The sequence below is a fragment of the Pseudophryne corroboree genome, chromosome 5, assembly GCF_028390025.1.
Source record: "Pseudophryne corroboree isolate aPseCor3 chromosome 5, aPseCor3.hap2, whole genome shotgun sequence".
Taxonomy (NCBI): domain Eukaryota; kingdom Metazoa; phylum Chordata; class Amphibia; order Anura; family Myobatrachidae; genus Pseudophryne; species Pseudophryne corroboree.
In genome coordinates, this window is record NC_086448.1 from 684,668,768 (window position 1) to 684,696,105 (window position 27,338).

The 27,338-nt window shown below is 46.7% G+C and overlaps 1 protein-coding gene across 1 annotated transcript in view; it reads right to left on the minus strand.

Moving 5' to 3' along the window:
* Positions 1-27,338, minus strand: part of ASPH (aspartate beta-hydroxylase) — a 452,693-nt gene that overhangs the window by 100,072 nt on the left and 325,283 nt on the right. The window contains exon 22 of the mRNA XM_063925233.1: positions 10,800-10,950. Within this exon, the coding sequence (XP_063781303.1) occupies positions 10,800-10,950 (151 nt within the window). The remainder of the gene's footprint in view (positions 1-10,799; positions 10,951-27,338) is intronic.

The following is a 27,338-nucleotide window of genomic DNA, read 5'->3' on the forward strand; positions in this document are numbered from 1 at the left end:
CACAGAGCGGTCCTTGGATGTGGTACGGGCTCTACGTATATATGTGAAAAGGACTGCCTCAATCAGGAGGTCAGAGTTCCTTTTTGTCTTGTTTGGTTTTCACAAACGTGGCTGGCCTGCGAATAAGCAAACCTTGGCCAGATGGATTAGGATGGTGATTGCACAAGCTTATGCGCAGGCTGGTCTCCCAGCTCCTGCTGCTATTAATGCCCATTCTAATCTGTCTGTTGGACCTTCTTGGGCGGTTCGCCGTGGCACGTCCGCAGAACAATTGTGCAAGGTGGCTACATGGTCCTCAGTGATCACGTTCATTAGGTTCTATGCCTTTGATACTTCCTTTGGACGCCGGGTTCTCATACCTGCTAAGGCGCGTCCCCTTCCTTGAGGAACTGCTTTAGGACATCCCCGATGTTTCACTGTGGAAAACAATGTAACCTGCTGCAGAAAAGGAGAGTTATGGTAGACTTACCTCTTTCTGCGAGGTACATTGGGTTCAACAGGGCGCCCACCCTGATGCACCTAGCTTCTATGGGTTTGTATGGCATTAGCCACTGGTCCCTTCTCCTGTCGTGAGAATGTGGTTCTATGTGACTATCATCTACCTTCTCTCTTTCCTGCTCCTGCATTGGACTGGTTAACAAAACTGAGCTCACAGTGCCTGGGGGGGGGGGTTATAGAGAAGGCCCCAATGCATCCTGGGACAGCCTTAAGCTTTAGCCTGTTGGTGCCTCTGGATCAAGATCCACTCTACCCCGATGTTTCCCTGTGGAACCCAAGGTACCTCACAGAAAGAGAATTAACAATGGTAAGTCTACCATAATTCTCCTTTGTTTGCCATTGAGTGGTACGCAAGGGTTCTTTCAAACTTTTTCTTTGGGGCCTGCAATATATTTGGGTATGCCCCTGGACCTACTCATTGTAGTGTGCTATAAAATGAATTGGAGGGCATTTTAATGTTATATAATATGAACCGAGGCACTATAATGAGGCACAATATGAACGGGGACTACTATATATCATAATGGGAATTGGGGTTACTGTGCGGCATAATGTGTACTGGCTGCTCTGAAATGTGACATAGGGTGAACTTATGCACTACTATAATCTATAAAAGAAATTAGGGCACTACTATGGGGCATAACATTAAATAAGGCTCTACTATGGTTCAGAAATGAACTAGGGCACTATCAAAGGGAATAAAATTAACAACAGCTGCAGAGAAGTGTCTCTCTAGAAGCATTGGGATGGGGGGCCCTTCAAAATGTTGTTATTGGGCCCATAAAGTTCTGGCTACGCCCCTGACTGTATCCCTACAATTTAACAATAGAGAAAGCATGAAATATCGGAAATATCTCCTGCTTTCTGGTCGCCATCTCTCGCAGTAGCCATCCCCATAGTTTTTCTATGAGGACGGTATATAACAAAATCTACAAATTGTAGCTTTTCAGATGTTGTATGCATGGACTAATGCCAACTGAAGATGGCGTTAGCATCATTGTGGCAATGCTGCAGAACGTCCTTGTGATCACCATGCCAATCGTGAGATCTACACATTGTGCATGCACAGCCGGCTAGCCACACATATGTTGCTGTTGCTTACTGATCGCCAGGATGGGATCTCATCTTCTTATCGGAGCCCGTGACCCGACAACTTAGATTAACACATTCCACCCAAAAAAATATTCTTTATTGCAGCAATAATGATTCTTAATATTGGGGGGTTGGCGCATTTTATTTATTTTTTAAATATGCTCTTACTGTAGGTCTTGTATCCAGCCGTGCTTACAGCGCTCAGAGGTATTCTGTATATTAACAATTCACTTGTTGCAATTGATGCTATTTATCAATGTTTGAGAATTGCTTGTATAAAGAACAGAGGGGCAGATGTATTATCCCTTCAGAAAAGTTTGTTATGTGCAGGCTGTCACTTCTCCACATTAGCACGCCGTTTTGTATTCATCCTTCACTGAAATGTATGAATACTTCACTGGCCGGTAAAAGGATTCATTATGTGGCAGGGGAGGCGATGCAGTCACATCTCTCTCTTCGCCGCTCGTAGTACTGTGGAACATGTGCAGTGTGCTTCTTTCCCAGCAGCCCCCGCTCCTGTGTTTCTGCACATGCGCGCTTGACAGGGACAGATGCCGGGGAAGGACGCTGTGTCTGGCCAGGCAGTGCACATACAATAAAGTTTTATCAAACACAATATAAAAAAAAAAAACAGATTGGAAGGAAGACCGAGGAAATGCCTGCAACGCCAAGCCTGGGGAGGCGAAGAGTGCAGGGAGGCATAACGTGGCGAACTGAGCAGTGTCCCCCTTCATACATTAGGTATGGTTCGCCTTCCTATGCACACAGCGCAGGATACGTTACAGTTCTGAGCGCTGTGGGCATTTGTTGAAACTACACTGACAGCCGGTTCTTACATCAGGGAGAAGCGGAGAAAGCAGTACTTAGCGTGCACTATGTGCACAAAGACACATAGCTCACGTTCTTACATCTGCCTCAGAATGTCATAAAACAAAAGATTATTTAACATAATACAGTATATCACACTTGCCGACTTTGATATCCTCTTCTCTGGGAGAAGCCTAGAGAGGAGATGCAGGCAGACAGCTCTGGGGGCAGGGCCACGCTATCATGTTATTAGGCCCATCCCATCATGGCAAAATGCCGCTATGTATGGGTCCGAGGAGCCACGCCTCCTCCCTAGGAACCTGTGTTCCCTTTTTATTATCTCCCCAGGATGCAGGAGATCCACCCACACCTCCAGAGGTGCGGGCATTACCTGAAAATTTGGGAGACTCCCGCACCTTCCGGGAGAGTAGGCATGAATGCAATATATGTGCATACATAATATAATTCTCAGCATCAGGTATCAGACAATGGGCCGCATGTAATGACTAGAGATGTGCACTTGAAATTTTTCGGGTTTTGTGTTTTGGTTTTGGGTTCGGTTCCGCGGCCGTGTTTTGGGTTCGACCGCGTTTTGGCAAAACCTCACCGAATTTTTTTTGTCGGATTCGGGTGTGTTTTGGATTCGGGTGTTTTTTTAAAAAAACACTAAAAAACAGCTTAAATCATAGAATTTGGGGGTCATTTTGATCCCAAAGTATTATTAACCTCAAAAACCATAATTTCCACTCATTTTCAGTCTATTCTGAATACCTCACACCTCACAATATTATTTTTAGTCCTAAAATTTGCACCGAGGTCGCTGGATGACTAAGCTAAGCGACCCTAGTGGCCGACACAAACACCGGGCCCATCTAGGAGTGGCACTGCAGTGTCATGCAGGATGGCCCTTCCAAAAAATACTCCCCAAACAGCACATGACGCAAAGAAAAAAAGAGGCGCAATGAGGTAGCTGTGTGAGTAAGCTAAGCGACCCTAGTGGCCGACACAAACACCTCGCCCATCTAGGAGTGGCACTGCAGTGTCACGCAGGATGGCCCTTCCAAAAAACACTCCCCAAACAGCACATGACGCAAAGAAAAAAAGAGGCGCAATGAGGTAGCTGTGTGAGTAAGATAAGCGACCCTAGTGGCCGACACAAACACCGGGCCCATCTAGGAGTGGCACTGCAGTGTCACGCAGGATGGCCCTTCCAAAAAACACTCCCCAAACAGCACATGACGCAAAGAAAAAAAGAGGCGCAATGAGGTAGCTGTGTGAGTAAGATAAGCGACCCTAGTGGCCGACACAAACACCGGGCCCATCTAGGAGTGCAAATGGTGGAAGGCGCATGCTCTTCACGTCCAGTGTTGGGAAGGTCAGGCATCGCAACCGACACAATTGGACTCTCCTTGTGGATTTGGGATTTCGAAGAACGCACAGTTCTTTGCGGTGCTTTTGCCAGCTTGAGTCTTTTCATTTTTCTAGCGAGAGGCTGAGTGCTTCCATCCTCATGTGAAGCTGAACCACTAGCCATGAACATAGGCCAGGGCCTCAGCCGTTCCTTGCCACTCCGTGTGGTAAATGGCATATTGGCAAGTTTACGCTTCTCCTCCGACAATTTTATTTTAGATTTTGGAGTCCTTTTTTTACTGATATTTGGTGTTTTGGATTTTACATGCTCTGTACTATGACATTGGGCATCGGCCTTGGCAGACGACGTTGCTGGCATTTCATCGTCTCGGCCATGACTAGTGGCAGCAGCTTCAGCACGAGGTGGAAGTGGATCTTGATCTTTCCCTAATTTTGGAACCTCAACATTTTTGTTCTCCATATTTTAATAGGCACAACTAAAAGGCACCTCAGGTAAACAATGGAGATGGATGGATACTAGTATACTTATGGATGGACGAGCGACTGCCGACACAGAGGTAGCTACAGCCGTGGACTACCGTACTGTGTCTGCTGCTAATATAGACTGGATGATAATGAGATGAAATCAATATATATATATATATAATATCACTAGTACTGCAGCCGGACAGGTATATATATATTTATTATGTAATGACTGATGACGGACCTGCTGGACACTGTCAGCTCAGCAGCACCGCAGACTGCTACAGTAAGCTACTATAGTAGTATGTATAAAGAAGAAAGAAAAAAAAAACCACGGGTAGGTGGTATACAATTATGGATGGACGAGCGACTGCCGACACAGAGGTAGCTACAGCCGTGGACTACCGTACTGTGTCTGCTGCTAATATAGACTGGATGATAATGAGATGAAATCAATATATATATATATATATATATATATAATATCACACTAGTACTGCAGCCGGACAGGTAGATATATTTATTATGTAATGACTGATGACGGACCTGCTGGACACTGTCAGCTCAGCAGCACCGCAGACTGCTACAGTAAGCTACTATAGTAGTATGTATAAAGAAGAAAGGAAAAAAAAAAACCACGGGTAGGTGGTATACAATTATGGATGGACGAGCGACTGCCGACACAGAGGTAGCTACAGCCGTGGACTACCGTACTGTGTCTGCTGCTAATATAGACTGGATGATAATGAGATGAAATCAATATATATATATAATATCACACTAGTACTGCAGCCGGACAGGTAGATATATTTATTATGTAATGACTGATGACGGACCTGCTGGACACTGTCAGCTCAGCAGCACCGCAGACTGCTACAGTAAGCTACTATAGTAGTATATATAAAGAAGAAAGAAAAAAAAAAAACCACGGGTAGGTGGTATACAATTATGGATGGACGAGCGACTGCCGACACAGAGGTAGCTACAGCCGTGGACTACCGTACTGTGTCTGCTGCTAATATAGACTGGATGATAATGAGATGAAATCAATATATATATATATATATAATATCACACTAGTACTGCAGCCGGACAGGTAGATATATTTATTATGTAATGACTGATGACGGACCTGCTGGACACTGTCAGCTCAGCAGCACCGCAGACTGCTACAGTAAGCTACTATAGTAGTATGTATAAAGAAGAAAGAAAAAAAAAAACCACGGGTAGGTGGTATACAATTATGGATGGACGAGCGACTGCCGACACAGAGGTAGCTACAGCCGTGGACTACCGTACTGTGTCTGCTGCTAATATAGACTGGATGATAATGAGATGAAATCAATATATATATATATATAATATCACACTAGTACTGCAGCCGGACAGGTAGATATATTTATTATGTAATGACTGATGACGGACCTGCTGGACACTGTCAGCTCAGCAGCACCGCAGACTGCTACAGTAAGCTACTATAGTAGTATGTATAAAGAAGAAGAAAGAAAAAAAAAAACGGGTAGGTGGTATACAATATTATATATATATTATATACAATTATATATATATATTATATATATTAAACTGGTGGTGATTACTAAACTGGTGGTCAGGTCACTGGTCACACTATCAGCAACTTGCAAGTAGTACTCCTAAGCAGACAATCACAATATATATTATACTGGTGGTCAGTGTGGTCACAATGGCAGTGTGGCACTCTGGCAGCAAAAGTGTGCACTGTACGTTATATGTACTCCTGAGTCCTGCTCTCAGACTCTAACTGCTCCCCACTGTCAGTGTCTCCCCCACAAGTCAGATATACATTATACAGTCACACTATCTATCTATCACTTCAGCAAGTAGTAGTACTCCTCCTAATGCTCCCCAAAATTACTACTGTGTCTCTCTCTACTCTAGTCTCACTCTCTTCTCTATAAACGGAGAGGACGCCAGCCACGTCCTCTCCCTATGAATCTCAATGCACGTGTGAAAATGGCGGCGACGCGCGGCTCCTTATATAGAATCCGAGTCTCGCGATAGAATCCGAGCCTCGCGAGAATCCGACAGCGGGATGATGACGTTCGGGCGCGCTCGGGTTAACCGAGCAAGGCGGGAAGATCCGAGTCGCTCGGCCCCGTGTAAAAAAACATGAAGTTCGGGCGGGTTCGGATTCCGAGGAACCGAACCCGCTCATCTCTAGTAATGACGCCAGAGTTCCATCCGTTTTTAAAAGTGGCAATCACTTACAAGGCATGGTTTTGCCTTGTAAGTGATTGCTCCTTTAAAAAAAAGACTGAGTTCTGCCGGCATCCCACACGGCCACCGAACTTGAGCGTCATTACATCTGGCCCATTGCATTTTGCACTGGGTTATTCAACTACAGCAGTAAGAAAATGAATGGCAAAGGCATCACATGTTACTGCTTGTACAATTATATAAGGGAACCTCAGTTAACATATTAATTTATATACAGGGGCGTAGCCAGAACTTTGTGGGCCCCATAGCAACATTTTGAAGGGGCCCCCGTCCAAATGCTTCTAGAGAGACACCTCTCTGCAGCAGTTGTTCATTTTATGCCCCAGTTCATTTCGGAACCATAGTAGAGCCTTATTTAATGTTATGCCCCATAGTAGTGCCCTTGTATCTTTTATGAATCATAGTAGTGCTAAAGTTCACCCTATGTCACATTTCAGAGCTGCCAGTACACATTATGCCGCACAGAACCCCCAATTCACATTATGATATTTAGTGCCCCCTGTTCATATTGTGCCTCATTACAGTGCCCCGGTTCATATTATATAACATTTTACAAAACAGCTTAAGTGGGTATTTATTAACGCATGGAAAGAGATAAAGTGGATTAATATAAAGCGCTAACCACTCAGCATATAACTCTCATTTTACAGGTTGTATTTGAAAAATGACAGGAGTTGTTTGGTTAGTGCTTCATTTCTCTTTCTCCTTACTTTGATAAATACCCCCCAAAGTGTACTATAGGCTTGCCTCACAACATTTTACATTGGAGAGTCAGGACAAGCATGTGATTGGGGGGATTGGTCACGGTGGTTTGACTAGTCACTTCCAAAGCTTGAACTTCACTAAGGGCACCTTGTGAATGCATCAGTGATCAGATATACCCTCAAACTTCTGGCTCGTGACTGTGAGACAGAGCCCTCGATTCGGAGCTGTCCGGCCTAAGGGCCTAATTCAGACCTGATTGTAGCAGAAAATTTTGTTAGCATATGGGCATAACCATGTGCACTGCAGAGGGAAGGGGGGGGGGGGGGGGCAGATATAACATGTGCAGAGTTAGAGTTGGGTGGGGTGTGTTCAAACTGAAATCTAAATTGCAGTGTAAAAATAAAGCAGCCAGTATTTACCCTGCACAGAAACAAAATAACCCACCCAAATCTAACTCTCTCTGCACATGTTATATCTGCTCCCCCTGCAGTGCACATGGTTTTGCCCATCTGCTAACAAATTTGCTGCTACGATCAGGTCTGAACTAGGCCCTAAATCGGAACAATTGGGAGGTATGTAATTGGTAATAAAAACACTAAAGCTGGATAGACACTAGACGATAAGTCACCAGATCCCACGGATCGAAGCAACATATAGTATACATGGTCTAATGCAATGGTGGCCAACGCGTGGCTCTTGAGCCACATGCGGCTATTTATTTATTCAAATGTGGCTCCCAACACTCAAAGTCACATGACCACAAGAGATCTGTAAACTGCCGCACTCCAGCCAGACATGCAGCAGCACTACGTAGACTGAGAACTGAGGGAGCCAAAGGAGCTGGCTGGAGTGACACAGACGGGTGCTGGCTGGAGTGACACAGGCAGGTGCTGGCTGGAGTGACACATGGGGGAACTGAAGTGTATTATGTGAATCTGGCTTTTCAATATATTTTATGAAGACCTGGCATTTTCAATTATTTGACGAAGAAGTGGCTTTTTCATTGTATTTTATGTTGGATCTGGCTTTTTCAATGTATTTTATACCAGGGGCATGGCCTAAAAGGCACAAGGTCACACAACATTTTTGCAAGTGTGCCTTCGGCTCGAAGTCGGCTCTTTGATGTACCTAACAAGATATCTTGGCTCTTTGTCTCTGACTGGTTGGCCACCCCTGGTCTAGTGTGTACCCATGAAATACGCTTTCCAGCGGGTTGCTAGCTTCATCCCCCAAATGCCCTGCAGCAGGGCGATGGGGGATATCGCTAGCAATGACATGCTGCCTAATGCAACATGTCACGTGGCTGCCCCCCCCACCTCGGATCCGGCATCAGCAAGTGAATGCACTTGCTACATGCTGGGTCCCGTCGGCAGGGATGTCAGGCTGGGTACACATCGTCTAGTGTGTACCCAGCCTACGCTTTTATCTCTACACCAACACTGAACATCTGCAAGAGATGAGCAGAATGTAATGGAATTTTACATTTACGGCCAATGGAATGCTGTAAAGCATATGGTTAAAAGATGAGAACAATGATCATTCGTTTATCCAATGCTGTTTCACTGCGACACAGAGGATTATTTTTTTCATATGGATTTCATTGTTATGCGTTGCAATGATGAAAGGTTCGCTAGCTGCATAAATAAGAGAGCCTACAGGTGATAATGGAAATGTTTTGTTCCGGTAAGTTTGTCATTTCCATTACAGTTTTGTGTTATTAATGTATCCAGGGAGGGAACACTCAGTCCGCTGAGTAATCAAGCCGCGACGCTCGTCATGTCAGCTTAATACAGCATTGTATAAACACCTTTATTCTAGTTGATGTCACTTGGTAATTACAGAGGTCAGAACTTCCCAGCATCCTCACAAATGAGTTATAATTCTGAATGCTGCACCAGTGAGCTCTGAGCAGTCTGATTTTAGGTGTATAGACAGCAAAAAGTCATCATAAGCAATGTGATCGGAATGGTTTCGGAATATAGCTGGGAACAAAGAAAACAGTGTTTTTATTTCACAGCTAGGGACTTAGGGGGAGATGTATCAAAGAGAGATAAAGTACCAACCAATCAGCTTCTGTCATTTTTCAGACACAGCCTGTGAAATAACAGACGCTGACTGGTTAGTACTTTATCTCTCTCCAAGGTTTGGTACATCAACCCCTTAGTAATAAAACCAAGAAACTAAATGGGTAACTGAAGGCAGAACTTTATACATCTAATATCAGCCGGCAATCATTGGGGTTTGACATAATATATATTGAAATTACTGCATGCACAACAATTCAATAAGGTTTATTTTATTTAAAGATTTTAGACCAATACTTATAAAAACAATGGGTGACTTCCTTAAATCAGTGCTGTGACCAAACCAACATAGGACACAGGACAGGCTATCTTCTGTGGGCATGCAAAATAAAAAGGAGTGTATTTTTTCCTAAACAAACAGGTGTATGCCCAACTCAACATGTGCCCATCACTGACCAAAAGCTAGCATCTTAGTATAATGTATGTACAAATAGATAAATCAGGGATCCATACTGTAGTGGGGCCTGGGGAGAATTTTGGAGCTATGCGGCTGTGCAAACTGCACTGATACATCAGGCTAAATACTGAATGATAGTGTAATACATAGCATGTATGTCTAGACTTCCAAGTGAAAGAATGACCCCAAGCAAATGAGGGTCATTGTTCTTTGTTCTGCCCAGTCAGATCAGATTATGCTCATGCACGACAATCGTTTGAACCCACAAATGGTAGAATGGTTCATGTGTCAGAATGCATCAAGTCTTCAGCTGCACATGTAAAAAAATACATTACAGGGCAAGAGGGGAGTGGAAAATTGTTCTGTGAAATACTCGTCTCGTCCTGCAGTGTAAATGTTAATATTCCGCTGAAGGAATTTGGCCTCAAGTGTTCCCACACCTTACCCAACCAGCCTTAATTCACTGGCAAAACAGTAGAACAACGCGTAGATCATAGAATGTAACGGTGGAAAGACACACATCTGCAAAAACCGTGTTCCACCACAAGAATTTATTTTGGGCCTAATTCAGTCCTGCGCGTGCGCACACAGTGAGTTGCGAAGGAATCTCACTTGTGCGATCGCCTCTGCCTGATTGACAGGCAGAGACGGTCGCGGGGGTGTCAGCGGTATTGCGGCAGCATTTTTGGCAACGGTCTGGGCAACACAGGCGTGTCCGGACTGTGTGTGGGGCAGATCGAAGCGGCTGTGTGATGTCACACGCAGCCGCTGCAGCCAAAAACAGGGAGCTACTCGGCAGGTGTGAAAGCATCGCTGTTGTGTGATGCTTTCGCACGTGTGCAGGGCGGGAGGGAGGCAGGACCTGGCATGCAGTGTGGATTAGCCCTGCATGACAGGGATTTTGATCTTAGATGTGTGTTTTTTTAGTACATCTACGATCAGGTCTGAATTAGGCCCGTTACACGGCATTTCTGTAAACCATTTTCAGCACTTATCAGAAACAGAAATGTAGGAATATGTGAAGCAAATGCAATTTTAGATCACTACGACAAGTCTCATTTTTTTTTACATATCAAAAGCATCAGCCAGAATAACTTTGAAAGGACATTACAGAATCGTCTCACCTAGAAATTGCTGGCGGTTGGCTCGTCTCTTGAGCGACAGTTTTGCTAGATCTTTCGGCACGTTGGGTAATCCAGATACTTCCTCATAAGAGCCGATAGCTCTCAAGAGAATTTCATTACTCCGTAGTTTCTCAGCCAAATCATCTTCAGCCTACGAAGAACATCAAGTATGAATGTACTGTAGGTGGGTAAAAGCACAAATAGAAAAATGTACCATATACTGTCGATAAAATCCACAGTTTACAAGCGAAGATCGTGAAATTTTACATACAAGCGTATTAAAACATGGCGGAGGCAACTAAAACAATTTGAAATCCCTAGCACCCCTAGGGGGCCGACAGCAACACAGAGTATATCAGGAGACAGCATAACTCTGGAATTGCTGGAGCAATGTACTCAAAAATTGGTACACATATGCCTTACAATCTGGAAACAAACACTGTGGGAGGTAAACACCCCTAGCACCCTTAGGGGTGAGGCAGCAGCACTGAGTATTTAAGGAGACAGCATAACTCTGGAATGCATGCAGCAATTTACACCAAACTTGGTACACATCTGACTTACAATCTGGGAACAAACACTGTGGGGGTTAGACACCCCTAGGGGTGGGACTGCAGCACAGAGTATTTATGGAGACAGCATAACTCCCGAATGGCTAGACCAATTTAAAACAAACTTGGTACACATATGACTTACACTTGGGAAACAAACACTGTGGGGGTCAGACACCCCTAGCACCAATAGGATTGGGAAAGCAGCACAGAGTATGTCAGCAGACAGCAAAACTGTGGAAGGCCTGGAGCAATTTACACCAAACTTGGTACACATCTGACTTACTATCTGGGAACAAACTCTGTGGGGGTTAGACATCCCTAGCACCCCTAGGGGTGGGACAGCAGCACAGAGTATTTCAGGAGACAGCATAACTCCAGAATGCCTAGACCAATTTACAACAAACTTGGTACACATATGACTTACAAGCTGGGAACAAACACTGTGGGGGGTAAGACACCCCTAGCCCCCCTAGGGTTGAGGCAGCAGCACAGAGTTTTTCAGCAGACAGCATAACTCTTGAATGCCTGGAGCAATTTACATCAAACTTGCTACACATATTACTTCCACTGCTACACATATTACTTCCACTCTGGGAACAAACACTGTGGGGGGTAACACACCACTAGCACCCCTAGGGGTGGGCCAGCAGCACAGACTATATCAGGACATGCATGATATGTCAGTGATGACAGGGCTGCATGTGACAGGGGCAGTGACATGATGTGAGGAGGGGAATGGAGGTAGCACGAACCCACACACTGAGAGTTATATAGTGGAAGTAGCACGGTCCCCCAGCAGCACAGAGTATATCAGGAGATATATAATGTGCTGTGCTATATAAGAAACTGTGGAGTGTTTGGGGGAGGAGGATCTATCTAGGTACTTATATAATACACTGCTCAAAAAAATAAAGGGAACACTAAAATAACACATCCTAGATCTGAATGAATGAAATATTCTTACTAAATACTTTGTTCTTTACATAGTTGAATGTGCTGACAACAAAATCACACAAAAATTATCAATGGAAATCAAATTTATTAACCCATGGAGGTCTGGATTTGGAGTCACACTCAAAATTAAAGTGGAAAAACACACTACAGGCTGATCCAACTCTGATGTAATGTCCTTAAAACAAGTCAAAATGAGGCTCAGTAGTGTGTGTGGCCTCCACGTGCCTGTATGACCTCCTTTCAACGCCTGGGCATGCTCCTGATGAGGTGGCGGATGGTCTCCTGAGGGATCTCCTCCCAGACCTGGACTAAAGCATCCGCCAACTCCTGAACAGTCTGTGGTGCAATGTGGCATTGGTGGATGGAGCGAGACATGATGTCCCAGATGTGCTCAATTGGATTCAGGTCTGGGGAACGGGCGGGCCAGTCCATAGCATCAATGCCTTCGTCTTGCAGGAACTGCTGACACACTCCAGCCACATGAGTTCTAGCATTGTCTTGCATTAGGAGGAACCCAGGGCCAACCACAGCAGCACATGGTCTCACAAGTGGTCTGAGGCTCTCATCTCTGTACCTACTGGCAGTCAGGCTACCTCTGGCGAGCACATGGAGGGCTGTGCGGCCCCCCAAAGAAATGCCACCCGACACCATTACTGACCCACTGTCAAACCAGTCATGCTGGAGGATGTTGCAGGCAGCAGAACGTTCTCCTTGGTGTCTCCAGACTCTGTCACATGTGCTCAGTGAGAACCTGCTTTCATCTGTGAAGAGCACAGGGCGCCAGTGGCGAATTTGCCAATCTTGGTGTTCTCTGGCAAATGCCAAACGTCCTGCACAGTGTTGGACTGTAAGCACAACCCCCACCTGTGAACGTCGGGCCCTCATACCACCCTCATGGAGTCTGTTTCTGATCGTTTGAGTAGACACATGCACATTTGTGGCTTGCTGGAGGTCATTTTGCAGGGCTCTGGCAGTACTCCTCCTGTTCCTCCTTGCACAAAGGCGGAGGTAGCGGTCCTGCTGCTGGGTTGTTGCCCTCCTACGGCCTCCTCCACGTCTTCTGATGTGCTGGCCTGTCTCCTGGTAGCGCCTCCATGCTCTGGACACTATGCTGACAGACACAGCAAACCTTCTTGCCACAGCTCGCATTGATGTGCCATCCTGGATGAGCTGCACTACCTGAGCCACTTTTGTGGGTTGTAGGGAGGTCATACAGGCATATGGAGGCCACACACACACTACTGAGCCTCATTTTGACTTGTTTTAAGGACATTACATCAAAGTTGGATCAGCCTGTAGTGTGTTTTTCCACTTTAATTTTGAGTGTGACTCCAAATCCAGGCCTCCATGGGTTAATAAATTTGATTTCCATTGATAATTTTTGTGTGATTTTATTGTCAGCACATTCAACTATGTAAAGAACAAAGTATTTAATATGAATATGTCATTCATTCAGATCTAGGATGTGTTATTTTAGTGTTCCCTTTATTTTTATGAGCAGTGTATATAACAGCGAAAATTTGTACTTCTGTCCTTCTGTCTTTCTATACAAATCCACAGTTTACAAGCGAAGATCATGAAATTTTACATACGAGCGGATTAAAACACGGCCGAGGCAACAAAAAATGTGAAACGTATAGTGGGAAGAGCAGGGTCCCTTGGGGGACCAAAAAGGGATCCGCCCACTACACAAAGTACGTCAGGGAAGCAAGATAAGCCTAAATACTAGATCTCCAACCAACGTAAATTAACGAACTACTATCATTCTAATTTACCATCCTCATCCCCTAGCGAAGCATGGGTATTCAGCTATCTACAATGTTATTTATACTGTGTGTTTAATATTTCAATTTATTTTGGTAAACAGACATTCTTAAAATCCCGGGCAACGCCGGGTACTCCAGCTAGTACTGTATATAGACAACATACATGAATCTTGGCATCAAACCAACCCCATTTAAAAACTCTGCTCCACCCCTCTCTACGCCAATCATTCTTTGAAAGCTCTCAGGTGAGACTAGTGGTCTTCTTGTAGCCCAATGGCAGCGATCTTAGCATAGCCCATGCAGTGAGTCTTCATCTTGTGTGAACCCCAGTGTAATAAGCTCCTGAGATCCCCAGGAGAACAAGGGCACTATACACACAATATATATATATATATATATATATATATATATATATACGGCTTGCTACTGGGATTTATGAATTAGTTTTTTTTTTAACCAGGTGTTAAATATAATAAAGCACGATACCCCTGTATTCCACTCGTAATGAAATCATTTAGCAGTGCTCCTCACAGTGACTTTAGTAGAGTAGGCTTTCTGATCATGTATGTGTAAATGTGGCACTACAGGGATAGTTATGGTCTTGCAAAAATAAGATTTTACTTACCGGTAAATCTATTTCTCGTAGTCCGTAGTGGATGCTGGGGACTCCGTAAGGACCATGGGGAATAGACGGACTCCGCAGGAGACAGGGCACTTTAAGAAAGAATTAGGATACTGGTGTGCACTGGCTCCTCCCTCTATGTCCTTCCTCCAGACCTCAGTTAAGGAAACTGTGCCCGGAAGAGCTGACAGTACAAGGAAAGGATTTTGGAATCCAGGGTAAGACTCATAACAGCCACACCAATCACACCGTATAACTCGTGATAAACTTACCCAGTTAACAGTATGAACAACAACAGAGCATCAGATAACCCTGATGCTACCATAACATAACCCTTATTTAAGCAATAACTATATACAAGTATTGCAGAAGAAGTCCGCACTTGGGACGGGTGCCCAGCATCCACTACGGACTACGAGAAATAGATTTACCGGTAAGTAAAATCTTATTTTCTCTAACGTCCTAGTAGATGCTGGGGACTCCGTAAGGACCATGGGGATTATACCAAAGCTCCCAAACGGGCGGGAGAGTGCGGATGACTCTGCAGCACCGAATGAGCAAACACAAGGTCCTCCTCAGCTAGGGTATCAAACTTGTAGAACTTTGCAAAAGTGTTTGAACCTGACCAAGTAGCCGCTCGGCAAAGCTGTAATGCCGAGACCCCTCGGGCAGCCGCCCAAGAAGAGCCCACCTTCCTTGTGGAGTGGGCTTTTACTGATTTTGGAAGCGGCAATACAGCCGCAGAATGAGCCTGCTGAATCGTGTTACAGATCCAGCGAGCAATGGTTTGCTTTGAAGCAGGAGCACCCAGCTTGTTGGATGCATACAGTATAAACAGCGACTCAGTTTTCCTGACTCTAGCCGTTCTGGCTACATAAACCTTCAAAGCCCTGATCACATCCAGTAACTCGGAATCCTCCAAGTCACGAGTAGCCACAGGCACCACAATAGGTTGGTTCATATGAAAAGATGACACCACGTTTGGCAGAAATTGCGGACGAGTCCGCAATTCTGCCCTGTCCATATGGAAAACCAGATAGGGGCTTTTATGTGACAAAGCCGCCAATTCTGACACACGCCTAGCCGAAGCCAAGGCTAATAGCATGACCACCTTCCACGTGAGATATTTTAACTCCACGGTTTTAAGTGGCTCAAACCAGTGTGATTTCAGGAAACTCAACACCACGTTAAGATCCCAAGGTGCCACTGGAGGCACAAACGGGGGCTGAATATGCAGCACTCCCTTTACAAACGTCTGAACTTCAGGTAGAGAAGCCAGTTCTTTTTGAAAGAAAATGGATAGGGCCGAAATCTGGACCTTAATGGACCCCAATTTTAGGCCCAAAGTCACTCCCGACTGTAGGAAGTGAAGGAAACGGCCCAGCTGGAATTCCTCTGTAGGGGCATTCCTGGCCTCACACCAAGCAACATATTTCCGCCATATACGGTGATAATGTTTAGCCGTCACGTCCTTCCTAGCCTTTATTAGCGTAGGAATAACCTCATCCGGAATGCCTTTTTCTGCTAGGATCCGGCGTTCAACCGCCATGCCGTCAAACGCAGCCGCGGTAAGTCTTGGAACAGACAGGGCCCTTGTTGCAATAGATCCTGTCTTAGAGGCAGAGGCCATGGGTCCTCTGTGAGCATTTCTTGCAGCTCTGTATACCAAGTCCTTCTTGTCCAATACGGAACAATGAGTATTGTTCTCACTCCTCTTTTTCTTATGATTCTCAGCACCTTGGGTATGAGAGGAAGAGGAGGAAACACATAAACCGACTGGAACACCCACGGTGTCACCAGTGCGTCCACAGCTATCGCCTGAGGGTCTCTTGACCTGGCGCAATACCTCTGTAGGTTTTTGTTGAGGCGGGATGCCATCATGTCCACCTGTGGCAGTTCCCATCGCCTTGCAATCTGCATGAAGACTTCCTGATGAAGTCCCCACTCTCCCGGGTGGAGGTCGTGCCTGCTGAGGAAGTCTGCTTCCCAGTTGTCCACTCCCGGAATGAACACTGCTGTCAGTGCTTGCACGTGATTCTCCGCCCAGCGAAGAATTCTGGTGGCTTCCGCCATCGCCACCCTGCTCCTTGTGCCGCCTTGGCGGTTTACATGAGCCACTGCGGTGATGTTGTCTGATTGAACAGCACCGATTGGTTGCGAAGCAGGGTCTCCGCTTGACTTAGGGCGTTGTATATGGCCCTTAGTTCCAGGATATTGATGTGAAGGCAAGTCTCCTGACTTGACCACAGACCCTGGAAATTTCTTCCCTGTGTGACTGCCCCCCACCCTCAGAGGCTTGCATCTGTGGTCACCAGGACCCAGTCCTGAATGCCGAATCAGCGTCCCTCGAGAAGGTGAGCACTCTGCAGCCACCACAGAAGAGACACCCTGGCCTTGGGGGATAGGGTGATCAGCCGATGCATCTGTAGATGCGATCCGGACCACTTGTCCAACAGATCCCATTGAAAGGTCCTCGCATGGAACCTGCCGAAGGGAATGGCCTCGTATGACGCCACCATCTTTCCCAGGACTCGTGTGCAGTGATGCACCGACACCTGTTTCGGTTTTAAGAGGTCTCTGACCAGTGTCATGAGTTCCTGAGCCTTCTCCGTCGGGAGAAAAACCTTCTTCTGGTCTGTGTCCAGAATCATGCCCAGGAAGGGCAGACGCGTGGTAGGAATCAGCTGCGACTTTGGAATATTCAGAATCTAGCCGTGCTGTTGTAACACTTCCCGAGAGCGTGCTGCGCTGATCAGCAACTGCTCTCTGGACCTCGCCTTTATGAGGAGATCGTCCAAGTATGGGATAATTGTGACTCCTTGCTTTCGCAGGAGCACCATCATTTCTGCCATTACATTGGTAAATATTCTCGGTGCCGTGGACAGACCAAACGGCAACGTCAGGAATTGGTAATGACAATCCTGTACCACAAATCTGAGGTACTCCTGATGAGGTGGATAAATGGGGACATGAAGGTAAGCATCCTTTATGTCCAGAGACACCATAAAATCCCCCTCCTCCAGGCTTGCGATGACCGCTCTGAGCGATTCCATCTTGAACTTGAACCTTTTCAGGTATATGTTCAGGGATTTTAAATTCAATATGGGTCTGACCGAACCGTCCGGTTTCGGTACCACAAACATTGTCGAATAGTAACCCCTTCCCTGTTGAAGGAGGGGAACCTTTACCATCACCTGCTGGAGATACAATTTGTGAATTGCAGCTAACACTATTTCCCTCTCTAAGGGGGAAGCTGGCAGGGCCGATTTGAGGTAACGGTGAGGGGGCATCTCTTCGAATTCCAGCTTGTATCCCTGAGACACAATCTCTATAGCCCAGGGATCCACCTGTGAGTGAACCCACTTGTGGCTGAAATTTCGGAAACGTGCCCCCACCGGGCCTGCCGAAGGGAATGGCCTCGTATGACGCCACCATCTTTCCCAGGACTCGTGTGCAGTGATGCACCGACACCTGTTTCGGTTTTAAGAGGTCTCTGACCAGTGTCATGAGTTCCTGAGCCTTCTCCGTCGGGAGAAAAACCTTCTTCTGGTCTGTGTCCAGAATCATGCCCAGGAAGGGCAGACGCGTGGTAGGAATCAGCTGCGACTTTGGAATATTCAGAATCTAGCCGTGCTGTTGTAACACTTCCCGAGAGCGTGCTGCGCTGATCAGCAACTGCTCTCTGGACCTCGCCTTTATGAGGAGATCGTCCAAGTATGGGATAATTGTGACTCCTTGCTTTCGCAGGAGCACCATCATTTCTGCCATTACATTGGTAAATATTCTCGGTGCCGTGGACAGACCAAACGGCAACGTCAGGAATTGGTAATGACAATCCTGTACCACAAATCTGAGGTACTCCTGATGAGGTGGATAAATGGGGACATGAAGGTAAGCATCCTTTATGTCCAGAGACACCATAAAATCCCCCTCCTCCAGGCTTGCGATGACCGCTCTGAGCGATTCCATCTTGAACTTGAACCTTTTCAGGTATATGTTCAGGGATTTTAAATTCAATATGGGTCTGACCGAACCGTCCGGTTTCGGTACCACAAACATTGTCGAATAGTAACCCCTTCCCTGTTGAAGGAGGGGAACCTTTACCATCACCTGCTGGAGATACAATTTGTGAATTGCAGCTAACACTATTTCCCTCTCTAAGGGGGAAGCTGGCAGGGCCGATTTGAGGTAACGGTGAGGGGGCATCTCTTCGAATTCCAGCTTGTATCCCTGAGACACAATCTCTATAGCCCAGGGATCCACCTGTGAGTGAACCCACTTGTGGCTGAAATTTCGGAAACGTGCCCCCACCGGGCCTGGCTCCGCCTGTGGAGCCCCAGCGTCATGTGGTGGATTTAGTGGAAGCCGGGGAGGACTTCTGTTCCTGGGAACTAGCTGTATTGTGCAGCTTCTTTCCTCTACCCCTGCCTCTGGCAAGAAAGGACGCACCTCGGACTTTCTTGCCTTTTTGTGATCGAAAGGACTGCATTTGGTAATACGGTGCTTTCTTAGGTTGTGAGGGAATATATGGCAAAAAATTTGACTTTCCAGCAGTAGCTGTGGAGACCAGGTCCGAGAGACCGTCCCCAAACAATTCCTCACCCTTGTAAGGTAAAACCTCCATGTGCCTTTTTGAGTCGGCATCGCCTGTTCATTGCCGAGTCCACAGGACCCTTCTGGCAGAAATCGACATTGCATTTATTCTAGAGCCCAGTAGGCTAATGTCTCTTTGGGCATCTCTCATATATAGGACAGCGTCTTTTATATGCCCCAGGGTCAGTACTATAGTATCCTTGTCCAAGGTATCAAGTTCCTCAGATAAGGTATCTGTCCATGCTGCTACAGCACTACACATCCAGGCCGACGCAATTGCCGGCCTTAGTGGGGTACCTGAATGTGTATAAATGGACTTCAGGATACCCTCCTGCTTTCTATCTGCAGCATCTTTTAGGGTGGCCGTATCCTGTGACAGCAGGGCTACCCCCTTGGATAAGCGTGTTAAAGCTTTGTCTACCCTAGGGGAGGATTCCCAGCGTAACCTGTCCGTTGGCGTGAAAGGATACGCCATAAGCATCTGTTTGGAAATCTGCAGTTTCCTATCTGGAGATTCCCAAGCCTTTTCACATAACTCATTTAACTCATGTGAAGGGGGAAAGGTCACCTCTTGCCTTTTTTCCCCATACATATAAACCCTCTTGTCAGGGACTGGGGTTTCCTCTGTGATGTGTAACACATCTTTCATTGCTATAATCATGTAGCGGATGGCTTTAGCCATTTTAGGCTGCAACTTTGCATCATCGCCATCGACACTGGAGTCAGAATCCGTGTCGATATCTGTGTCAACAATTTGGGATAGTGGGCGCTTCTGAGACCCTGACGGCCTCTGCGCTGTAGAATCAGGCATGGGTTGAGACCCTGACTGTCCCAAGGCTTCAGCTTTATCCAACCTTTTATGCAAGGAAGTAACATTATCATTTAAAACCTTCCACATATCCATCCAATCGGGTGTCGGCGCCGTCCCCACATTCATTTGTACCCGCTCTGTTTCCACATAGCCTTCCTCGTCAAACATGCCGACACAAGCGTACCGACACACCACACACACAGGGGATGCTCTATTTGAAGACAGTTCCCCCACAAGGCCTTTTGGAGAGACAGAGAGAGAGTATGCCAGCACACACCCCAGCGCTATATGACCCAGGAATCACACAGTAACTTAGTGTCAACCCAGTAGCTGCTGTATATACTGTTTTTACGCCAAATTTATGTGCCCCCCCTCTCTTTTCACCCTCTTTCTACCGTGATTCTGCAGGGGAGAGCCTGGGGAGCTTCCTCTCAGCGGAGCTGTGGAGATAAAATGGCGCTGGTGAGTGCTGAGGAAGAAGCCCCGCCCCCTCAGCGGCGGGCTTCTTTCCCGCGTTTTGTGTGTAAAATAATGGCGGGGGCTCATGCATATATACAGTGCCCAACTGTATATATGCTGCTTTTTGCCAAGAGGTTCCCAATTGCTGTCCAGGGCGCCCCCCCCCTGCGCCCTGCACCCTACAGTGACCGGAGTGTGTGGGTTTAGTGTGGGAGCAATGGCGCACAGCTGCAGTGCTGTGCGCTACCTCATATGAAGACTGGAGTCTTCTGCCGCCGATTTCGAAGTCTTCCTGCTTCTCACGCCGGCTTCTGTCTTCTGGCTCTGCGAGGGGGACGGCGGCGCGGCTCCGGGATCGGACGACTAAGGGTGCGTTCCTGTGTACGATCCCTCTGGAGCTAATGGTGTCCAGTAGCCTAAGAAGCAGGACCTATCTTCTGGTGAGTAGGGCTGCTTCTCTCCCCTCAGTCCCACGTAGCAGAGAGTCTGTTGCCAGCAGATCTCTCTGAAAATAAAAAATCCTAACAAAATACTTTGTTTTTAGCAAGCTCAGGAGAGCTCACTAAGGTGCACCCAGCTCGTCCGGGCACAGATTCAAACTGAGGTCTGGAGGAGGGGCATAGAGGGAGGAGCCAGTGCACACCAGTAGTCCTAATTCTTTCTTAGAGTGCCCGGTCTCCTGCGGAGCCCGTCTATTCCCCATGGTCCTTACGGAGTCCCCAGCATCCACTAGGACGTTAGAGAAAACAATGTGACAGGTTTACTCCGTACATGTTCTTTCACAATATAAGTCCATTTTCACTAACTAATCTTTTTTTTCACAAATGTTTTACATTTCCCACTTTTGCATGTAAGTATTTCCTTAGTATGCTAAATCACCATCTGTCACGTCTTTAACCTTCTAATTTCCTTTGCACTTAAGTTCCTTACCACCCTTGCCTTTCTCTTCACTCCTATTAAAGGGCTCTGCTAAATCAATAGAGATGATCCCTGAGCTCTAATTAACAGCTTGCATGCTGTTATGTGTCGGGGAGCAGGTGACTGTGGTGTATTTATTGCAAAAGCGTAACCCTCCTCCCCATCAAAGAGATCTGTGTCTTTAGAGTTCTCAACTCAATCATTGTGCTGAACTGCAACACAGAAGAAAAGGCACACAAAAAGCTGCATAAAGATTGCTTTTGGCCATTTAGAGGTTCATATTGGGGACAAAAAGATTTCCACATCCATCTGAAGTCTGCAATGCAGCTCTGCTGATATTCACATAAATGTCCATTTTAGCCATTTCAGTATTGCATGGTAAGATAAAAGTTAATGGTTATCTCTAGCTCAGTAAGATCAGACAGGCAGACATCAGATGAAAAGCCTCCAACATGCAGTTACCGGAAACATCAGATGGTAGAGAATATGTTCTAGATCCAGTATGCTGTCTGGCTAATGGCACACAGTGGAGAGGTTATCAGACATGTTTGTTTTGTGCTAGGTGTATTTGGAATTAAAAGCAGAATAAATAAGAATTTACTTACCGATAATTCTATTTCTCGTAGTCCGTAGTGGATGCTGGGGACTCCGTCAGGACCATGGGGTTTAGCGGCTCCGCAGGAGACAGGGCACAATAATAAAAGCTTTAGGATCAGGTGGTGTGCACTGGCTCCTCCCCCTATGACCCTCCTCCAAGCCTCAGTTAGGATACTGTGCCCGGACGAGCGTGCATAATAAGGAAGGATATTGAATCCCGGGTAAGACTCATACCAGCCACACCAATCACACCGTACAACCTGTGATCTGAACCCAGTTAACAGTATGATAACAACGAAGGAGCCTCTGAAAAGATGGCTCACAACAAGAATAACCCGATTTTTGTAACAATAACTATGTACAAGTATTGCAGACAATCCGCACTTGGGATGGGCGCCCAGCATCCACTACGGACTACGAGAAATAGAATTATCGGTAAGTAAATTCTTATTTTCTCTAACGTCCTAAGTGGATGCTGGGGACTCCGTCAGGACCATGGGGATTATACCAAAGCTCCCAAACGGGCGGGAGAGTGCGGATGACTCTGCAGCACCGAATGAGAGAACTCCAGGTCCTCCTCAGTCAGGGTGTGCCCCTGACCAAGTAGCAGCTCGGCAAAGTTGTAAAGCCGAGACCCCTCGGGCAGCCGCCCAAGATGAGCCCACTTCCTTGTGGAATGGGCTTTTACTGATTTTGGCTGTGGCAAGCCTGCCACAGAATGTGCAAGCTGAATTGTACTACAAATCCAGCGAGCAATCGTCTGCCTAGAAGCAGGAACACCCATCTTGTTGGGTGCATACAGGCTAAACAGCGAGTCAGATTTTCTGACTCCAGTCGTCCTGGAAACATATATTTTCAGGGCCCTGACAACGTCAAGTAACTTGGAGTCCTCCAAGTCCCTAGTAGCCGCAGGTACCACAATAGGTTGGTTCATGTGAAAAACAGAAAATACCTTAAAGAGAAATTGAGGACGAGTCCTCAATTCTGCCCTGTCAGAATGAAAAATTAAGTAAGGGCTTTTATATGATAAAGCCGCCCATTCTGACACACGCCTGGCTGAAGCCAGGGCTAATAGAATCTTCACCTTCCATGTGAAATATTTTAATTCCACAGTGGTGAGTGGATCAAACCAATGTGACTTTAGGAAACTCAAAACAACATTGAGATCCCAAGGTGCCACTGGGGGCACAAAAGGAGGCTGTATATGCAGTACCCCTTTTACAAACGTCTGAACTTCAGGCACTGAAGCCAGTTCTTTCTGGAAGAAATTTGACAGGGTCGAAATTTGAACCTTAATGGACCCTAATTTTAGGCCCATAGACAGTCCTGTTTTCAGTAAATGTAGGAAACGACCCAGTTGGAATTCCTCTGTAGGGACCTTCTTGGCCTCACACCACGCAACATATTTTCGCCAAATGCGGTGAAAATGTTTTGCAGTTACATCCTTCCTGGCTTCGACCAGGGTAGGGATGACTTCATCTGGAATGCCCTTTCAGGATCCGGCGTTCAACTGCCATGCCGTCAAACGCAGCCGCGGTAAGTCTTGGAACAGACAAGGCCCCTGCTGGAGCAGGTCCTTTCTTAAAGGTAGAGGCCACGGTTCTTCCGTGAGCATCTCTTGAAGTTCCGGGTACACCAAGTCCTTCTTGACCCATCCGGAACCACGAGTATCGTTCTTACTCATCTCCTTCTTATGATTCTCAGTACTTTTGGTATGAGATGCATAGGAGGGAACACATACCCTGACTGGTACACCCACAGTGTTACCAGAGCGTCCACCGCTATTGCCTGAGGGTCCCTTGACCTGGCGCAATATTTGTCTAGTTTTTTGTTCAGGCGGGACGCCATCATGTCCACCTTTGGTTTTTCCCAACGGTTTACAATCATGTGGAAGACTTCCCGCTGAAGTCCCCACTCTCCCGGGTGGAGGTTATGCCTGCTGAGGAAGTTTGCTTCCCAGTTTTCCACTCCCGGAATTAACACTGCTGAGAGTGTTATCACATGATTTTTCGCCCAGCGAAGAATCCTTGCAGTTTCTGCCATTTCCCTCCTGCTTCATGTGCCGCCCTGTCTGTTTACGTGGGCGACTGCCGTGATGTTGTCCCACTGGATCAATACCGGCTGACCTTGAAGCAGAGGTCTTGCTAAGCTTAGAGCCTTGTAAATTGCCCTTAGCTCCAGTATATTTATGTGGAGAGAAGTCTCCAGACTTGATCACACTCCCTGGAAATTTTTTTTTTTTTTCCTTGTGTGACTGCTCCCCAGCCACTCAGGCTGGCATCCGTGGTCACCAGGACCCAGTCCTGAATGTCGAATCTGCGGCCCTTTCATAGATGAGCACTCTGCAGCCACCGCAGAAGAAAACACCCTTGTCCTTGGAGACAGGGTTATCCGCTGATGCATCTGAAGATGCGATCCGGACCATTTTCCCAGCAGATTCCACTGAAAGGTTCTTGTGTGAAATCTACCGAATGGGATCGCTTTGTAAGAAACCACCATTTTTCACAGGACCCTTGTGCAATGATGCACTGATACTTTTCCTGGTTTTAGGAGGTTCCTGACTAGCTCGGATAACTCCCCGGTCTTCTTCTCCGGGAGAAAACATCCTTTTCTGGACTGTGTCCAGAATCATTCCTAGGAACATTAGACGTGTCGTCGGAAAAAGCTGCGATTTTGGAATATTTAGAATCCACTCGTGCTGTCGTAGAACTACTTGAGATAGTGCTACTCCGACCGCCAACTGTTCTCTGGACCTTGCCCTTATCAGGAAAGCGTCCATATTTCTTTTAGGAAGAATCATCATTTCGGCCATTACCATGGTAAAGACCCGGGGTGCCGTGGACAATCCAAACGGCAGCGTCTGAACTGATAGTGACAGTTCTGTACCACGAACCTGAGATACCCTTGGTGAGAAGGGCAAAATTTGGACATGTAGGTAAGCGTCCCTGATATCCAGTGACACCATATCGTCCTGGTTCGCTATCACTGCTCTGAGTGACTCCATCTTGATTTGAACCCTTGTATGTAATTGTTCAAATCTTTTAGATCTCACCGAGCCGTTTGGCTTCAGTACCACAATATAGTGTGGAATAATACCCCTTCCCTTGTTGTAGGAGGGGTACTTTGATTATCACCTGCTGGGAATACAGCCTGTGAATTTTTTTCCAATACTGCCTCCCTGTCGGAGGGAGACGTTGGTAAAGCAGACATCAGGAACTTGTGAGGGGAAGACGTCTCGAATTTCCAATGTACACCTGGGATACTACGTGTAGGATCCAGGAGTCCACTTGCGAGTGAGCCCACTGCGTGCTGAAACTCTTGAGATGACCCCCCACCGCACCTGAGTCCGCTTGTATGGCCCCAGCGTCATGCTGCGGACTTGGCAGAAGCTGTGGAGGACTTCTGTTCCTGGGAATGGGCTGCCTGCTGCAGTCTTCTTCCCTTTCCTCTAACCCTGGGCAGATATGACTGGCCTTTTGCCCGCCTGCCTTTATGGGTACGAAAGGACTGAGACTGAAAAGACTGTGTCCTTTTCTGCTGAGATGTGACTTGGGGTAACAAAAGTGGATTTTCCAGCTGTTGCCATGGCCACCAGGTCCGATGGACCGCCCCTTTATACGGCAATACTTCCATGTGCCGTCTGGAATCTGCATCACCTGACCACTGTCGTGTCTATAAACATCGTCTGGCAGATATGGACATCACATCTACTCTTGATGCCAGAATGCAAATATCCCTCTGCGCATCTCGCATATATAGAAATGCATCCTTAAAATGCTCTATAGTCAATAAAATATTGTTCCTGTCAAGGGTATCAATATTTTCAGTCAGGAAATCCGACCACAGCCCCCCCAGCGCTGCACATCCAGGCTGAGGCGATTGCTGGTCGTAGTATAACACCAGTATGTGTGTATATACTTTTTAGGATATTTTTCAGCTTCCTATCAGCTGGCTCTTTGAGGGCGGCCGTATCTGGAGACGGTAACGCCACTTGTTTTTATAAGCGTGTGAGCGCCTTATCCACCCTAAGGTGTGTTTCCCAACTCGCCCTCACTTCTGGCGGGAAAGGGTATACCTCCAATAATTTTCTATCGGAGGAAACCCACGTATCATCACACACTTTAATTTATCTGATTCAGGAAAAACTACAAGTAGATTATTCCCACCCTACATAATACCCTTATTTGTGGTACTTGTAGTATCAGAAATATGTAACACCTCCTTCATTGCCCTTAACATGTAACGTGTGGCCCTAAAGGAAAATACGTTTGTTTCTTCACCGTCGACACTGAAGTCAGTGTCCGTGTCTGTGTCGACCAACTGAGGTAAATGGGCGTTTTTACAAGCCCCTGACGGTGTCTGAGACGCCTGGACAGGTACTAATTTGTTTGCCGGCCGTCTCATGTCGTCAACCGACCTTGCATCGTGTTGACATTATCACGTAATTCCTAAATAAGCCATCCATTCCGGTGTCGACTCCCTAGAGAGTGACATCACCAATACAGGCAATTTGCTCCGCCTCCTCACCAACATCGTCCTCCTACATGTCGACACACACGTACCGACACACAGCACACACACAGGGAATGCTCTGATAGAGGACAGGACCCCACTAGCCCTTTGGGGAGACAGAGGGAGAGTTTGCCAGCACACACCAAAAACGCTATAATTATACAGGGACAACCCCTTATACAAGTGTTTTCCCTTATAGCATTTTCACATATGTAATCATATCGCCAAATAAGTGCCCCCCCTCTCTGTTTTAACCCTGTTTCTGTAGTGCAGTGCAGGGGAGAGCCTGGGAGCCTTCCTCACAGCAGAGCTGAGCAGGAAAATGGCGCCGTGTGCTGAGGAGAATAGGCCCCGCCCCCTAAAACGGCGGGCTCTTCTCCCGGAGTTTGTGAGATCTGGCAGGGGTTAAATACATCCATATAGCCTCAAGGGCTATATGTGATGTATTTTAGCCATAAAAAAGGTATAATACATTGCTGCCCTGGGCGCCCCCCCCAGCGCCCTGCACCCTCAGTGACCGCTGGTATGAAGTGTGCTGACAACAATGGCGCACAGCTGCAGTGCTGTGCGCTACCTTATGAAGACTGAAAGTCTTCTGCCGCCTGGTTCTGGACCTCTGGACCTCTTCAACTTCGGCATCTGCAAGGGGGGTCGGCGGCACGGCTCCGGGACGAACCCCAGGGTGAGACCTGTGTTCCGACTCCCTCTGGAGCTAATGGTGTCCAGTAGCCTAAGAAGCAAATCCATCCTGCA